Below are 19,529 nucleotides of genomic sequence, written 5' to 3' on the forward strand. Positions count from 1 at the left end.
ACTCTGGAGGCTGAGGCAGGAGAATGGCATGAACCCGGGAGGCGGAGCTTGCAGTGAGCTGAGATCCGGCCACTGCACTCCAGCCTGGGCGACAGAGCAAGACTCCGTCTCAAAAAAAAAAAAAAAAAAAAAAAAAAAAATAGTCTCAACAATTAGTATATTCAATGTAACATTTTAAAAATAATTTAAAATTACTGAGTACTTTTCTATTTATTAGAAATTCTATATTCAAAATTTAAACATTATTATTGTGCTTTTCATAAAGTTAAAATATCACACGTAATATTTTCATTCAGTCTTTGGCTTAATAGTGAAACATCTCACTGAAAAAACACCTGCTTCAAGAAAAATAAAAGATAATAATTATTAATATTCAGTTGTTCAATACATATTATTGAATCCTTTCTATGTAAATGGCACCATGCTAGCTGGTGAAACGGTGAGCACAAAGAGACACAGTTGTGTTTTATGACCTGCTATGTGAAATGAATGTTAATCACACAAATAAAATTATGAATGTGATGAGTGTCATGAAGTGTCATCTGAACATAACATAGGGGGATTTGACCTAGTCTGGAAGTCATGGAAGGCAATTCTGAAGTGAAAGCTGAGCTGAGATCAGCAGAAGAGGAATAATTGACTATGCAGGTAGGAAGGGAATAGTATGCCAGGCAAAGGAAGCAGCATGTGCCTTCACTTTGAAGGGACGGAAAGATAGTCCATATGGTGGAAACTCAGAGAGCATTGAAATGTATGGGGCATAACATGCAGGGGCCTTGCAGGCTGTGCTACAGCTTTTGTTTATTCCCATAAGGATGGACAGAGGTATCATACGATGCAGTTTGCATGGTAAGAGTTAAGTCTGCTGGAAGGTGTAATGGAAGACTGAAGCAGGGCAACTGGAAAAAGTGGAAGTGAATCATAGTGTAGACAAAAGACGGTTTTAGACCAAAGAGTTTTAAGGGAAAGGAAATAATCAACAACCTAAGCCTCCAGAGATGTCAGGTAAGTTAAGGACTGAAAAATGTTCTTGGATTAGTTATTGCAATGGTTATCAGAGAGTTACAAGATATGCAAAGTGAGGGAGCTGAAAGCCAGATTACAGTCCATTAAGGGAGAAGTTGGAAGTAAGGGAAAAGTTGCCACAAATGTAGAAAATGCAGAGAGGTTTGTGAAGAGCAAGGGATGAGACATACTGATAAGTATAATAAAATATGCTTGTGGTTTGTATGATGAAGGGGGTGATTAACGTGGAAGATATTTGGAGAAAACGATCCAGAGGAGGTGAAGTTGAATATAAAAAGGATCATGAGAGGACAATAGGAAATAGAACTCAAAGAACATGGAAGGATTTTCATCCCACATGTGGAAGGACAGAGGTCTTTGTTGTACTAGAAGGAGAGGGAGATAGAAGAGCACATTGATATAGATGTAGGTAGATTATTTGTCTGGAAACAGAAACACCAAGGATCTGCTGACTGAGAAATTGCATTTTCTTTGTGAAGTAGGAAGTTAAGTTATCTGACAGGCTTGAGGAGTCTAGGGATGAGGTAAATAAGGGTTGTAAGATGTGAAATGAATGGAGAAAGTGAAATCTCCATGACATAAAGTAGAAGAGAAAAGTGGTGGAAGAAATGTCCTGAAATTGCTCAGTGATCAATTTGTCTTAGTTTACCTGAGACTTCCCAGTTTATAACATTCAAAGACACTTGCTTTGGGAACTCCTCACACCCAGACGCACCAGGAGATTTGATCACCCTAGTTAAAAGGTCCATTTGTGGTTTGTAATCATGAACTGATAATGTACCTATTAAGGTCTTATTACTATCATTAAATACAAAAGTCATTTCCATTTTAAGAATGGAAAGCCAGGAAAAAATGTTTAAGTGGGAGCTGTAAAATATTTAATATGTGCTAATTTCTCCAATCATTATAAATTAATATTTTATACTCATCATAAAAATTTTAAGAGTTAAGACATTTGATTCTTCTATATATTTATCACCTTGATAATTAAGCAACGATTGCTTAGGGTAATTTTTACATATTCACAGTAGTTATAATTTAATTCTAAGTTTTCTACACCTAACTCAAGGCTACATTATATGGTTTTAGAATGTTATTTTTAGAAATTTGTTTTAGTAGTAGAAATATGGTATTTTTATTTTTACTATTCTAAATATTTCTAAACTATTTAATTTTGATGAATGTGTGCTGCTTCTTTGAAATTAAAATGTGAGTTTGAGTTTTTAACTTTATTATTTATCCTCAGAGTACTTTAGAGACAAAAATTTTCTTTAAAAGTCTTAGTTTTTTTTATGTTTCTAAATTGACATTAGTGAAGCATTACTTGACTCAAGCTTTTGAAAGGATTGGGCATTCTGCTTCTCTGTTGTTTCTGGCTCAGCTGAGAGATCCAGAGTACGGGTATCAATATCAGGTTGGTCAACTTTTGAAGGATCTGAAATCACTTAAACATAAGTAATGTTCCAGGGATATTTAATTTTCCTGTTTTGAGTGCTTTATGCTGGATACTTACATTTCCTTCTCATTATGTCTTTTCCTTTTTCTACTTGCACGGTGTTCTACTACACAGAAATTTAACTACACAGAAAGAATATAATATATTCATTAATGACACTGACAAGATTTATTGGTCTATGTTGCATTCCACATATCACCTCTGCGATACTGGACACATTTTATAGGATGTTGGAGTTTTAGTTTTCTTATTTTTAAAAATGGGTAATCAGTGTCCAATATATAGTGTTATGACTCTTCCAAAAGTTAATGTAGATAAAACAATTCAAGTGTCTGGCATATAGAAGGCATTGGATGAAAGGGCAACTTTTCATATTACTTATTGAAGAATAGCTAAACCTCAAAGAAGCAAAGAGTAAAATGGTCGCTACCAGAGCCTCAGGAAATGGGGAGTTGTTCAAGGGGTATAAAATTTCAGTTATATAGGATGAATAAGTACTAGAGGTCTGCTATACCGTAGTATTCCTAGTTAATAATAGTGTATTGTACACTAAAAATGTTAAGAGAGAAAACAGTGCATGAACTCCTTTATCAACATTAGAATTTTCGTAACTAATACTATGTTTACTATGGGCCAGTAACTACATGTATTCATTTAATCCTGACAGCATCTCTATAAGGTAAGTTCTATTATTTATTATCCCATGTTTTTTTAGATGAGAAAACTAAGGCACAAAAATATTGAATGCCTTGCTCAAGACTATAAAAACCCAACAAGTCACAGTGCTGTGATTTGAATACATACATTTTGCCTCCTCTGTCTCTCCAAGAAACTCTCACTTTTGATTCCTGTTCTTTGCTTTTAGTCTTGCTTTAGGTAATATTGCTCCTCCCACTCTTTTTGTCTCCCAGTGTGTTCTGGACAGACTTTTCTCATAAGACTTGTAATACAGTGATACAGTTTGGCTGTGTCCCCACCCAAATCTCATCTTGAATTGTAGCTCCCATAATTCCCACATGTTGTGGGAAGGACCTGGTTAGAGATAACTGAATCATGGGGGCAGCTTCCTTCATACTGTTCTCGTGGTAGTAAGTCTCACAAGATCTGATGGTTTTATAAGGCGTTTCGCCTTTCACTTGGCTCTCTTTCTCTCTTTCCTGCTGCCATGTAAAATATGCCTTTTGCCTTTCACCATGATTTTGGGGCCTCCCCAGCCACGTGGAATTGGGAATCCATCAAAACTTTTTTTCTCTGTAAATTACCCAATCTTGGATATGTCTTTATCAGCAGTGTGAACATGGATTAATACATACAGTATTGCCTCTAAATTTGTTTGTATGTCTATCTTCCTGTGCTAGGCAGAAATATTCATGAAAACAGTGGTTACTTAAAGCTTTGTGTCTACAGAACTTGGAATACAGAGACACTATACTCACTCAACTCTTGCAGTGGGAACTCTCCTTACTTTTTTTCTATACTCCCTAACTATGCCATTCTCTGTATATGTAAAAGTATTCCAGTGTGAGTCCTCTTGAGTACCCCCAAGGTTGACAGTGACACGTTCAAGCAAGAAATATAGACATATAATAGAATCACATGTAGCACCAAGAATTCCTTCTCTTTAACTAAAAGACCCTGGTTTCAGCTGCAGGCCATGCAACATAGTGTCTGATATTGTGCAATACTTTCCTCTCTCTGTTGCTTCTTAGGAGTGAGTGGGAAGAAGCCTGTTTTTAAATAAATAAACAGCCAAGAATCTGAACAGGCTGGCTTCAAACCCACTATGTAACAGCTTTGTGATATCTGGCAAGTTACTATCCCTTTGAATTATAGTTTTCTCCATGATAATGAAAAGAGTAATATTAACACTCTCACAGGGAGGTTTTAATAATCCAATGAGATAATGTGAAGTGCTGAGCATATGGGCCACAGATAGTATATGCTCAATTAGTGCAAAATATTACTATTACCATCATCTTCATCCTCGTCATCTCTTATCCCCTTGAAATGCTGTGGCCTGATCTCAGAGGCAAAGATTTTTTCCTGCTTATCAAATACTCTCTGTTCTACAAATACATTCCACCACACAGGTTTCCAGTAATGATGTACAACATTTTCATCCTAAATCTTTGGTTATTTGATCATTTTAACGAGACCAAAGCTGAATTATTAAAACTGCTTTATATTTGAATGTAAAATCTATGTATAAATCTACTTCAAACCTGGCCTATTCCAAAACTTTTTTCTTGGGTCATGTCATGTGGTTTCTCTGTAGAGTTGAAGCTTTGCAGTTAATGTGGACTCAGTTGTAATTCTGCTTTGATGTATCTGACCTTCATTTGTGTGTGGCCCCAGAACCCCTGTGAATTCAGGCTCCTGCGGGGAAGAGCCATCAATCAGCCTGGGAGTGGATTCTTCCTCCTCTTCCTCTTCCTGGGCCTCCTCAGGCTGTGGGGGTGGAGTGAGGAGCTCTCGGTTCCCTGAAGGCATCACTGTGGCTATTTCAATCTGAAAAAAAAAAAAGAGAGAGAATTTCTTCAGGCAAACTTCTCAGTCATTCTGTGTGGCAGTGACACAAATTTAAAATGTACCCATCTTTGCCACAAGAGGACACTCATGTTCTAAAGTTCAACAATGTGACCATCCTGAGTGCTTGGAGGAACACACATGGTTCTAGTAACTGTGGTTGTTTTTAATTAGTTTTGTTTCTCACATCTTAGAAGTTGTTTCCAATGCCTCCTTTTTTTTTTTTTTTTTTTTTTTTTGGTCTTCTTGTTCTTTAACATTTTGTGTGTTTGTTCATTTCATAATTTTTAAAAAAAGCTCATTTATTGTTTTCTAATAATAAGTAGCATTACAAGAGTGCATCAATGTTGTGAAAGCTTCACATTAATTCAGAAGTGTACAGAGTAACATTGAAGTCTCCATCACCATTCAGCCCTCATTCTACTCCCCTTGAAGGTAATAACTGAGCAGAAATTGATACATATTTTCCTGTCCTTTCAATCCTTGATTTCCTAGGTTCAAATATTCTGTTCCTTACCAATGACTTATACTTTCTCTAATGGCATTTTACTGAAAAGTATCCTTTATACTAAAATAAAATATATAGTGACATAAAAATTATGATTTGATTATGATATGCCATTTCTCATGTGTTTTCAATATTATTAAAATAGCAAATATTCCAATGATATCTAGATATGTTAAAACTGACTTTTTGAGAGCTTTGACATGAGGAGGCAGTTATAAAATCACAAAATTATTCAAAGATTATTTTTTATGTATTGTATTTTAGATTATACCTATTTTGCTCTTATCTAACTTGTACATTGTAAGTAATGGTGTCATTGCTTTTAAGAATACTGTTTGCATTTAGGAGAAACCTTCCTTTCAGATTTCTTCCCTTGTCTGAATGTGTATTTCTTTGTGGTACTTAGTAAATATCTACTTCTCTGATGGCCTTGTAATCTTGGGTTGAAAATTTGCCCCAGGCAATTGGGATGGCAACATCCAGGACTCACCCTTTATGGCCCAGTGTCCTTGTGGTATCCCCAGAAATCCCAGATTTTCCCTTAACCACACCAATATGGCCTTTTGGTTTTTTCCACTCTTTATTTGCTTTCATTAAATAAGTAAGGAAACACATAAATTATTTCTGTATTACTTAATAACAAATGGTGTGCAAACTATTCCTTTCATGTATAACACAGGTATATTTTCAGACCAAATATTTTCTAGATGTTTGAATAACCAAAAAATTTTAAAGATACACTTATGATTTGATATCATTTTTAATATATTTAAATGCATTGCAAATCACAAATGAAAATTATTCTTTTTAAGAAACACTAAACTTTATTTTATCAGTTTATATTTCTGAATTGTGCATCCTTCTGTGCTTCCTTAGTCTCTCTATTTCAGCTTTTTCTGTGCTGTATTACATTGGTTCCATTTGTTTTCTGCATATCCAAGCCTGCTGGATGGTAAAGTATGTCATCTCTTTTATCTGTGTACCTCTAGGCTGTTAAGCATAATAGGCAATCAGCAAGTACTTATTGAAGTATAATTTTTCAAACTTTGCTTGTCCAAAATATATCTAATTCACAGCTCTACGTTTAGAGATTTTCTGAGACGAATCAGTGAATGTGCTAATACTTACTTTAAATTATTTAAAGCATGAAATCAAAACAAAAACAGATTATACTGTCTTTGAGACATTAGGGAGCAATACATGAAGATATAATAAAGCTTGGCCAGAAAACTCCAGCTGAGAAGATTGGGCACATTTTCTTACACAGAAAGACATAAGGTTTCCATCTGTAGGTCAGAATGAGGCAGATTCAGAAGGAATGGATTTGTAGAGAGACCAAAAGGAGGCTCCAGGAAGAGCGGAAATTGAGACAGATGTTTCATGGAATGGAGGCAGCCTAAAGGGAGAAACAAATTCCAGACACGTTGCCTTGAATCTTAGCTTTGTAAGAAAAATGTTTGCACATACTTTTTACAGATAATTGTTTTTCCACTGATTTGATGTGAAGCTGTAAGATCTCACTTGTCATCCAATATAATGAGGCAAAACAGCTTTTTGTGTTTATCAAAAATTGTTTTGTTCATGCTTCCTTGCTAACAAAACGTAAATGCAATACAACTTTGAAAACCAAGAAAAAGGAAGGCCTTTTCACGTCAGCAAAATTGCGGAACCTCAAAGTACTGTGCCTGGAGAGACTTTTGTTTTGTAGGCACATTTATTTTCACTATTAAATAGAAGTGATTTAGGCATCTTTTCCCCCTCTTCAACAATCTTCATACTGTGATATGAAGTTGTGAGGCAATGCATACAAAAAAGAAAAAAAAAAAAAGAGTCCAGGGAAACAAGACCACCTGGCCTTCCGTGTGGTAGACTTGTATGCTTATGTTGCAGAAAACTAAATTTGAACATAAACACAAATGACCAAAAAAAAAAAAAAAAAATCCCTGCCCTTTTTCTCAAGCTACAATTGGTAACACTTGAATGCAAACATAATTGAGCCTCTTCTACAAATATTCATATATTCTTTCAGTGTTTTCCTCTATTCTTTTTTCTTTGGCTGCTTGTTTTACTCTGAATTGCTTCTTCCTGTTTTAACTTTTTAATTTGTTCATTATATTTCCCTAAAGTTTAAAAATATAATACAAATGGTCATTACTACATATGACTTTGATTTCAGTCAAAGTCACTGCACTTGTATGTCTTCTTAACATAGTACCAGCAGGGTACATCTTTGAGTTGACAGTTTGCAGTAAGTTATCTATTTTTATTTTCTTGTGTACCTGGTCTTAGAACTGTAGATAACTTATATTATGGTAGCTTTTGCTTAGAGAGTAAATTCTGCATCCACAAAACAGTACATCTATTCCAGAGATGACACATGGATAGTTCACAGTGACCTAGGCTGCGTGAGATATCAGCAGATGTCAGTATGAAGAGATAACTACCAAGAGAGAAGTCCTTAAGCCTGTCCCAGTCTCTGCACCCTGTACAGCCGTGACTCCATGTAAGCAATGTATCACCTCAACCCAATCTCAGGGTAAAAGCGGTTCAAGTGACCCTGAAGTGTCTCAGACTAAGTTTCTGCTCCCTGGAGAAATAAAGACTCTCCATAGAAAATAATCCAATTACATTTATTGTTTCAGATTGAACTGAGACTTTTACTAGCAATGTCTGTGTTATTATTAAAAATATGACAAAAGATTAAAAGCTTTCATTTTCTAATAATCACCATTGTTGTCCACAGAAGATTATCTCTATAAAAACATTCAGAACCATTTTAAGTGACAATAAGATTTGGTTAACAATGATTTTGATGAAATTCATTTGCCCCTTAGCAAAAAGTGCATCTAAATGATCTATATAATTATATTGCTGCCACTGAGCCTACTTTTTTGTCTTAATTTCAGAGTAAAAATATGAAAAACTGGTGTGTTCAGAAACAGCAATCATACATCTTTCTGATTGCTTCATTATCCACTGAGTCCTTTTAGTGTAGATTTCTTGTTGAACATGTAAATTATACCTGTTTATGGGGATCATAAACCATTTGCTGCCATTCAACATTGTGTTTGAGTTAATAAAACTCATTTTTTGTATTTTAATTTTTTAAATTTTAATCTACAGCTAAGTTTCTAATAAGGAAATCAATGATAATGTAATATATATGTTATGGAAAAAATGCTGTTAAGGAATTCAGATAAACCAGATTTGATTCCTACCTTTATGAATGAATAAAAGAATCACCAGGTGAATGTGTGAATTTGTAAATGATGGAAGGTTTGCCAATCTTTATAATTATCTAAAATGTCTATGTCAAACATTATGCTTAAGTTATGATCAACTGTTCATTTGATTTGTCAATACTGTTTTCTAAACATCTATCAATATCATTACTTTTGTTCCCTATCTGCCATCATCACCATTATCTAAATTACTATCCTCTCTTAGCTGGAATACAGCAATAGACTACTTATATAAAGTTAGGTTGTCCTCTAGTGTAGATGTACTAAGAATGGACTCTTTTAAAAACTTTATGGAGATACAATTCATATACAGTTCATCCATTTAAAGTATATAGTCCAATTTTTTTTAGTAACAGTTATGCAACTATCACCCAATCAATTTTATAGCATTTTCATCACCCAGAAAAAAAACTCTGCAACCATTAACAGCCATTTCCAACTTCTCTCTTCTCATCCTCTCTCCTTCCCCACTCCAACCTCCTGGCCCCAGGCAATCACTTACCAACTTTCTATGGTTGTACTTTTGCCTAATCTGTTTCCATATTTGCCTATTCTGGACTTTTCTTTTCCCTCCTCTTTAACTGTAATTATGTATCTTCCAACCAACATTTCCCCATTTCCCTCTTTTCCCTAACTACCTAAGCCTCTGGTAACCACCATTCCACTCTATCCTAGGGAATTAACTATTTTAGATTCCACATACACTGAGATCATATGGTATTTATCTTTCTATGCCTTGCTTATTTCATCTAACATAGTATTCTCCAAGTTCATCCATGCTATCTCAAGTTCATCCTTGCTAACTCAAGACAGGAGTTCATTCTTTTCATGTCTGGATAGTATTCCATTGTTTATATAAACCATATTGTATTTATCCATCCATCCATTGATGGACACTGAGGTTTATTCCTTGTCTTGGTCTTTGTGAGTAGTGCTGCAATAAACATGGGAATACAGATATATCTTTAACATACTGATACATTTCTTTTGAATATATACCCAGTAGTGGGCTTGCTGTGTCTTATAGTAGTTCTATTTGTAATTTTTTAAGGAATCTTCACACTGTTTTTCATAGTGGTTGTACTGATTTACATTTCCAACAACAGTATGCAAGAGTTCCCTTTTCTCCACAAACTCACCCACACATTTTATCTTTTAGTAGCCATGTAGTCAATGTGAGATATGCATTTTTCATCTCCGGAATAGACGTACTGTTTCATGGACACATAATATACTCCCTAAGCAAAGGTTACCATGAGATAAATTATCTACAGTTCTAACTGCTAACAGTTCTAATATCGTCAAGCAGTGAGTACCACTGGACGCTTTCACTTGCTATTCTGTCCTATTTTTCCTTAGAATTCGAGAGCTAAACACCGGGCACCTGTCAGACAGTTAAAAGCAACTAGCATGACTGCCAGACTAAAGACATGGGTGTCAGGCTTTCTGTGAAAGGGCTCTCTAACAACCCCCAACTCTTCAGAGTTGGGAGCATTGGTTTGCCTGGAACCAGCTTCTGCTTTTCCTGTACTTACAGACTGAGCTGATGGTTGACAGAGAGGAAAGCCATTCAACTCCGGTGTCCTGACAAAAGCATCATTCTGATACCAAAGTCTGGCAGAGACACAACAACAACAACAACAAAATAGAATTTTAGACCAATATCCCTGAAGAACATCAACGCAAAAAATCCTCAATAAAATACTGGCAAACCGAATCCAGCAGCACATCAAAAAGCTTATCCACCAGTGATCAAGTGGGCTTCATCCCTGGGATGCAAGGCTGGCTCAGCATATGCAAATCAACAAACATAATCCAGCATAAAAACAGAACCAAAGACAAAAACCACATGATTATCTCAATAGATGCAGAAAAGGCCTTTGACAAAATTCAATAGCCCTTCATGCTAAAAACTCTCAATAAATTCAGTATTGATGGAACATATCTCAAAATAATAAGAACTATTTATGACAAACCCACAGCTAATATCATACTGAATGTGCAAAAACTGGAAACATTCCCCTTGAAAACTGGCACAAGACAGGGACGCCCTCTCTCACCACTCCTATTCAACATAGTGTTGGAAGTTCTGGCCAGAGCAATCAGGCAAGAGAAAGAAATAAATGGTATTCAATTAGGAAAAGAGGAAGTCAAATTGTCCCTGTTTGCAGGTGACATGATTGACTATTTAGAAAACCCCATTGTGTCAGCCCAAAATCTCCTTAAGCTGATAAACAACTTCAGCAAAGTCTCAAGATACAAAATCAATGTGCAAAAATCACGAGCATTGTTATACACCAATAACAGACAAACAGAGAGCCAAATCATGCATGAACTCCCATTCACAATTGCTTCAAAGAGAATAAAATACCTAGGAATCCAACTTACAAGGGATGTGAAGGACCTTTTCAAGGAGAACTACAAACCACTGCTCAATGAAATAAAAGAGGATACAAACAAATAGAAGAACATTCCATGCTTATGGATAGGAAGAATCAATATCGTGAAAATGGTCATATTGCCCAAGGTAATTTATAGATTCAATGCCATCCCCATTAAGCTACCAATGACTTTCTTCACAGAATTGGGAAAAAAAATACTTTAAAGTTTATATGGAACCAGAAAAGAGCCCGCATTGCCAAGACAGTCCTAAACCAAAAGAACAAAGCTGGAGGCATCATGCTACCTGACTTCAAACTATACTACGAGGCTACAGTAACCAAAACAGCATGATATTGGTACTAAAACAGATATATAGACCAATGGAACAGAACAGAGCCCTCATAAATAATACCACACATCTACAACTATCTGATCTTTGACACACCTGACAAAAACAAGAAATGGGGAATGGATTCCCTATTTTAATAAATGTTGCTAAGAAAACTGGCTAGCCATAAGTAGTAAGCTGAAACTGGATCCCTTCCTTAGACCTTACACAAAAATTAATTCAAGATGGCTTAGAGACTTAAATGTTAGACATAAAACCATAAAAACCCTAGAAGAAAACCTAGGTAATACCATTCAGGACATAGGCATGGAAAAGGACTTCACATCTAAAACACCAAAAGCAATGGCAACAAAAGCCAAACTAGACAAATGGGATCTAATTAAACTAAAGAGCTTCTGCACAGCAAAAGAAACTACCATCAGAGTGAACAGGCAACCTGGAGAATGGGAAAAAATTTTTTGCAATCTACTCATCTGACAAAGGGCTAACATCCAGAACATACAAAGAACTCAAACAAATTTACAAGAAAAAAAACAACCCCATCAAAAAGTGGACAAAGGATATGAACAGACACTTCTCAAAAGAAGACATTTATGCAGCCAACAGACACATGAAAAAATGCTCATCATCACTAGTCATCAGAGAAATGCAAATCAAAACCACAATGAGATACCATCTCACACCAGTTAGAATGGTGATCATTAAAAAGTCAGTAAACAACAAGTGCTGGAGAGGATGTGGAGAAAGAGGAACACTTTTACACTGTTGATGGGACTGTAAACTAGTTCAACCATTGTGGAAGACAGTGTGGCGATTCCTCAAGGATCTAGAACTAGAAATACCATTTGACCCAGCCATCCCATTACTGGGGATATACCCAAAGGATTATAAATCATGATGCTATAAACACACATGCACACATATGTTTATTGTGGCACTATTCACAATAGCAAAGACTTGGAACCAACCCAAATGTTCATCAATGAGACAGGATTAAGAAAATGTGGTACATATACACCATGGAATACTATGCACCCATAAAAAAGGATGAGTTCGTGTTCTTTGTGGGGACATGGATGCAGCTGGAAACCATCATTCTCAGCAAACTATCACAAGAACAGAAAACCAAACACCACATGTTCTCACTCATAGGTGGGAACTGAACACTTGGACACAGGAAGGGGAACATCATACACCAGGGCCTATTGGGAGGTGGGGGGAAGGGGTGAGATAGCATTAGGAGATATACCTAATGTAAATGAGTTAATGGGTGCAGCACACCAACATGGCACGTGTATACATATGTAACAAACCTGCACATTGTACACATGTACCCTAGAACATAAAGTATAATTAAAAAAATAAAATAAAATGTTGGTTGACCCTGCAGCCATGAGTGGAACTCTCAAAGTCATGTCGCCCAAGCAAGACTCACCCATCTATCCTGACCCTTGGCTCCTGAGTCCTAATGCCTGTCAGACAAACTTCCTCCCACCTCTCTTCTCTGAGGCTAGTCCTGCTTCTAAAAATCACTCCCTGTCTCTAGTGCTTTTCTAGTTTTTCCTATAAGAATGATTTCTAGTATAAATTTTGGGACTCTGTTCCTTTCTTTAGGCACCCAGACTCACTAATCAGAAAGACAAAATCTTTACCCAAAGCCCCATTGTGGGGGTTACTATCTGGAATTTTAGGATCCTTCTTCAGACAAGCAGACCTAACAAAAGCTGTTCCTGAAGCTAGGATATGGAGAGCTCCAGAAATGATATCCTTCCTATTCATATGATGAGAAGTGAGGACAAAAGGCATCACTCTTCCAACCCTGGAAATCCCTTCCCTCCCTCAGGTTATGGCCCTCCACTTCATTTTTGGGGCATAACATCTTTATAGGACAGGGGTAAGATCCCAATACTAACAGGAAAACGCTTAGGACTCTAACAGGTTTTTGAGAATGCATTGGTAAGGACCACTAAATCCGACCTTCTTTGATCCTCTTTGTGGTCTAAGAGGAAAACTAGTGTTTCTGCTGCTGTGTCAGTGAGCACAACTATTCTGATCAGCAGGGCCAGGGACTGTTGTAGGTTCTTGGGCAGCCAGGGTGGGGGAGACAAACAAAGCAAAACTGTGGGCGGTTTTGTCTTTCAAATGGAAAACACTCAGGCATCAACAGACTCACCCTTAAAATGCATCCTAAGCTATTGAGACCACTTTGACCCACAAACTCTGAAAAGGAGGCAGCTCATTTTTTTCTGCACTATGGCCTGGCCCCAGTATTCTCTCTCTGATGGGGAAAAATGGTCACCTGAGAGAAGTATAAATTTTAATACTATCCTGCAGCTTGACCTTTTCTGTAAGAGGGAAGGCAAATGGAGTGAAATACCTTATGTTCAAGCTTTCTTTTCATTGAAGGAGAATACGCAACTATGCAAAGCTTGCAATTTACATCTCACAGGAGGACCTCTCAGCTTACCTCCATATTCTAGCCTTCCTACAGCTCCCCTTCCTATTAATGATAAGCCTCCTCTAATCTCCCATGTCCAGAAGGAAACAAACAAAGAAATCTCCAAGAGACCACAAAAAACCCCCGGGCTGTCAGTTATGCCCCCTTCAAGCTGTAGGGGGAGGGGAATTTGGCCCAACCCAGGTACAAGTCCCCTTCTCCCTCTCTGATTTAAAGCAGATCAAAGTAGACCTGAATACGTTTTCAGATGATCCTCATAGGTGTATAGATGTCCTACAGAGTCTAGGGCAAACCTTCAACTTCACTTGGAGAGATATCATGCTATTGTTAGATCAAACCCTGGCCTTTATTGAAAAGAATGTGGCTTTGGCTGCAGCCTGAGAGTTTGGAGATACCTGGAAAGGGACAAATTCCCTACTGGTCAACAAGCCGTCCCCAGTATGGATACCCACTGGGACCTCGACTCAGATTATGGGGACTGGAGTCATAAACATTTGCTGACCTGTGTTCTGGAAGGACTAAGGAGAATTAGAAAAAAGCCCATGAATTATTCAATGATGTCCACCATAACTCAGGGAAAGTAAGAAAATCTTTCTGCCTTCCTCAAGCGACTATGCGAGGCCTTAAGAAAATATACTCCCCTGTCACCTGACTCCCTCAAGGGTCAATTGATCCTAAAAGATCAGTTTATTACCCAATCAGCCACAGATATCAGGAGAAAGCTCCAAAAGTGAACCCTGGGCCCTGAACAAGATCTGGAGGCATTATTAAACCTGGCAACATTGGTGTTGTATAATAGGGACCAGATAAACCTACACCTAGGTTTATCTTTTCTTTCTCTATAGCCTTTTTATCTCAATCACACTCCTTACAATTTTGACTTAAAACCCCAATTTAGTCAGGGAAGGATAATGTTTTATTAATCTTTCCTTTGCCTGTATGTGCAAATGGTAAATAAAGAGAGTCCAGGAAATCCCTGAAGAAAGTAAAAACATGTATACACTGAGATCCTTATTGATTCATTGATATTTATGAGGATACTATTGTTCCTATTAGAATAGGAAAAACAAGGCATATTTTAGTGTAGATACACCTAAGGCCAGAGATAGTCACATTGAGGTCCCCATGCCAAGCAATTAAAGTTACTTTCAGTTTTTCTCATCATAGAAAAGTGATATTAAAAATGCCCAAAAAGAGGAAATGATTCTTCTGAAGCCATTAGGAGCAGCTTCTTTAATCTCAACTCTAGCTGATCAGTGATGATGATATAGCTAAAGAACAGAAAGCAAGCTAAGGAGGCAGCCTAGAAAAACTGGGTACAGAGGAGAATGGTTTGTTATTATGGTCAGCACTATTTGGAGGAGGGAAATATTAAATTTCTTGAAAACAAACAATTCAGTCCACTAAAGAGATTATATCTGACATGGAGAAGAAAGGTTTAATTGGACCTCATCATGGGCCAGATGAAATATTCTACAATTATGAAAATAACTAGCATAAATTGTATACTCAGCCAAGTATATTTCTGCTTAAATCATCTATAAAAATGCTAAAAATTGCTCCCTTTATACAAGTGGGAAATGGATAATAAAGCAAAAGTTGAAAATGTCTATATTATGGCAAGTTACATTAGTAGCTGTAACAAACCAGTCCAAAATCCCAGTGGTTTAACACAATAAAATATTCTATCTTGCTGACATGACTCCCTAATGCAGGTAAACAAGTTTATGACATTCCTCTATGTAATTACTCAGAGATCCAAATTTCTTTCTTGCTAGGACTTCACCATTTTCAGCTTGAGACTTCAAGGTCCACTGGTATTGTCTGTCCATTGACAGATTAAGGGAAGAAAACTAGCCACATGAGCCAACATAGAATCAGAAAAAGTAAACAATGTGTTTTATCTGAATGCCCAGAAGGAAAATGAAACAGGTGAATACATGGAATTATCTCACCCATCATGTAGACATAGGTTAACGTTTCAGTCTGACACACTACTTACTTCTCATAAAAGTAAGAAAAATTATAACAAACACTGATTGTAGTTTACAAACCTCCTATATCGATGTTAAATAGAAGTTTTCATACTTGTCAATCTTAAGGGATGACTAATTATAGGTTTATTTATCTAGTACATATCGTTGACATTAGAAGAAATAAAAGCATATTTTTGTCTCTTTATCCTCTGATTTCTTTTTTATAAACAACTGTTCTTAGATCTTATTTGTTGTAGCACTTACTGAAATATAATATCACCAAATTTGTGTAAATTCACCATTATTTCCATTTATTTATTGTTAAATCTCAGTATTTTACTAATTGAAGTCAAAATTAATAAAGTTATGTAATGAATGAATATTTGCAACTCAAATATCGAAATAGTTAATGGCCTTTTTATTACACCAAATATCATAAAATCATTATATTTGGGATTGACTTGCTAGGATATCAAGTTTAGAACATGCACATGCTTTTTTTAAAAATCTATCCCAATGTATAGTTACTTTTCACAGATTCATATTTCTAAAAGATAATGCTTATTTGTACACATTGCAATGTTTAAGTGAAAAATTCCATGCCAAAGAAACAAGAGCTGATTTTAAAGTTTCATTTAATCATACCTTCTAGTCTTTGTCTCTTTGGGGACTTTAGTATTTTTTTCTTTGCTCACATACTTCTCTTCTTATTTCCTTTTCTTATTGTAGAAAATGGCAATATTCCATTTTTAGTCACCAGAAAGAGTTTCTACTTCAGCTTCATCCCAGTTTATTCAAGACCCCATTCACCATCGTCTCCTTAGGCTCCAGAAACTTAATAAGTTTTTAAAATGTGTCATCTAGTTCTAATTAAATGTCTCCAAATAATATTGGTAGGGAACTTTGGCAAACACTTTAGACACATTATCTAACAGCAAAGTCAGTTCATATTCCCTTCCCCCTTATTGCCCTTGCTCTCCATGTAAGGATGCCAGAAAGACAATTTAGACAATTTAATGTAGGCTGAAATCAGTAATCTCATGAGGATGGGAGGAGGGGAGCGAGTCAGTCACAGTAATTGAAAACAAAGAAGTTGGACTGAAAACCAAGATATTTGGAACCTTCAAAACTCTAGCTCTTTATTTCTGATGGAGTAATTTAGTATTTTTTATTCAGTTTCAATCTTTCTCAGTGTAACACAAAGCAAATTGTTTCTTCTCACACAGCCTTTATTGAGGCATAAATCCATGCCTTTTAATTTGTAGAACTTTTTTGAATAAAACTACTATTTATACATAATAACAATGATGATAATAATGATGCATATATTATCACAGGGTAACTATAGACATTTTGTATAAGAAAAAAAAAATGTGTATTTCAGAGGATATCCCAGAGAGGACCAGCTAACCGCCAACTGCCTTTGAAAGGGATAATCATTACATGTTAATTTTTTATTACCGTCCAGTATCACTGGCAAATTCTTGCAAATTTTACAAACTTAGAAACCTGACTTTATCTCTTGGGGCAAAATTATCTTAAACAAGTTCAAAGACCACATTAAACCTGAAGGCTAACCTTCATCCTCTTAGTGCCACCACATTCTCTGTAGGTAGTCCCACTTGGGAAGCTAATTACAGTCAAAAGATTGTTGATGACCATAGAACAAGTACAAAGGACTCTGGATAAATCAGCTCCATAATAACATAAGGCAAAAGAAGAACTCTTTTCCAAGGGATCAAACTCTTTAAATGTGTTAACTCTCATAAGTTTTTGCAGTCGTTAGCATGATAAAAAAACACCCTGCCAAAAGACGACTGCCGAATAGTGATTTATTGGCCTTGACAACATTAGTCTCTGGGATCTTCTTTTTTTCTCTGTACTTCCAAAATTTACTGATTCTCTTCAATGTTCCTTCTATCCTTTTATACATTACAGAATTAGTATAGTTATAGTAGAATAAATTATTTTATCTTAAATGGCCTAGATTTAATTTCTTTCAATTTTATGTCTTTAATCAGAGTTTTGATATTATAACTCTAGAGAGAACACACTGACAAAAAGATTTTATCCTGTCTCAATATTTTTTAGATGTATTTCTTTGTTCTTCTCAAACGTGTCAAGGAATGGAGCATATACTATATATTTGCATACATGTTATTTAACTCTTTAAAGCCCACATTGAATATTAGCAAGGAGATTTTCATGCCTATATGTGTACACATTAACCAACAAAGGGTAAGTTTCTCTGTCCCTGGAAAACTCAAGACAGGGTTTACTAGAATTTGCCCTAAGAGGGAGAGTGAGAAATGTGGAATTAGGGAAAATCTAGTGAAGCTTAGGCACATTAATGGAGGGCTGGGAAGACAATAACAAGTGAAGTCCCAATTCTGGCTTAGAAATTAGTCCAATGGGACAACATATCCAATTAAAAATATCCAACTCAGAAATTTGAGGATTTCCAAAATGCTTTGGACAGTGTTACTTTTAGCAGATTCATAAGTTACTGATTTACAGAATGTAGAGGACTATGCCAGAAAACGAAGGTGTGGAACAGAAAGAAAATAAAAATTAACTTAAAAAGAAGGCTCTTTTTCCAAAGAACACAGTACTAGAGAAGTAAAGAGATAAAATTAAGAAGTGTATTAATTTTTTTAGAACAACTGCATGTAACACTGAAAGTATATATGAGGAAAGTCAAACACCAAACCTGGGTCTCATCCACAAATCATTCCAATTTCAGTAGTCCTAGGTATGCCTTAGGCATCGGGATTTTAAAAAGCTCTAGAGCTGATTCAAATATGTGACCAAGGTTGAAAATCACTGCACCAGAGAAGTGACTTATGATGCAGACTAGGATATAGGAGACAGAAACACTAATTAAGTTCTGGAACATTGAACTATTGAACAAAGTCTTGAGGAGAATGTAGTAAAGGGATTGTTTTTTACTAGGTTTCTGGGGGCATAGACTTCAAAAATATCAATAGCAACTTCAGTTCAAAAATATGCTGAGGTTGATTCTTCAGATCAGCTGTCCCCAACCTTTCTGGCGCCAGGGACTGGTTTTGTGAAAGACAGTTTATCCACTGGGGATGGTTCCAGGAGGAAACTGTTCCACTTCAGATCATCAGACATTAGATTTTCATAAGAACAGGCAACTCAGATCCCCTGAATGCTCAGTTCACAATAGTATTTGCATTCCTATGAGAACCGAATGCCACTGCTGATCTGACAGGAGGTGGAGCTCAGGCAGTAATGCTGGCTGGCCTGCTGCTCACCTCCTGCTGTGTGGCCTGGTTTCTGACAGGCCTCATAGCTTATTAAGAACTGCACAGCCAGGGGATTAGAAATTCCTCCTTCAGGTGACAAAATCATGGGGAATGGAGAAAACTCTCTGAGGAGAGGTAGACTTCTTGAAATCCATAGCAGGAGGAAAGGGTGAAGCACTGGGCATATAACATCCAGGCTGGAGAACCCTCTGGCTGAAAATACTTGCTCACTAGAGAGTCTGTCATATGACAGAACACCTATGCAATGCAGCATTAAGTGCCAGAAAGACAGGTCTTAGCACAAAAAGTGGAACTCAAAGCCTTCAAGTTTTCAGAA

At 36.4% G+C, this 19,529-nt stretch overlaps 1 protein-coding gene across 2 annotated transcripts in view; it reads right to left on the reverse strand.

Annotated features, from left to right (window-relative positions):
* Positions 1-19,529, reverse strand: part of EPYC (epiphycan) — a 43,119-nt gene that overhangs the window by 10,219 nt on the left and 13,371 nt on the right. The window contains exons 1-2 of one of the 2 annotated variants that reach the window (XM_030939342.1): positions 16,569-16,825; positions 4,816-4,990 (exon numbers count right to left, since the gene is read on the reverse strand). In XM_030939342.1, the coding sequence (XP_030795202.1) occupies positions 4,816-4,972 (157 nt within the window). In that variant the 5' untranslated portion in view covers positions 4,973-4,990; positions 16,569-16,825. Of the gene's footprint in view, positions 1-4,815; positions 4,991-16,568; positions 16,826-19,529 lie in introns of those variants that run through there. The other variant, XM_010383944.2, reaches the window with a different exon arrangement.

The sequence above is a fragment of the Rhinopithecus roxellana genome, chromosome 10, assembly GCF_007565055.1.
Source record: "Rhinopithecus roxellana isolate Shanxi Qingling chromosome 10, ASM756505v1, whole genome shotgun sequence".
NCBI lineage: Eukaryota > Metazoa > Chordata > Mammalia > Primates > Cercopithecidae > Rhinopithecus > Rhinopithecus roxellana.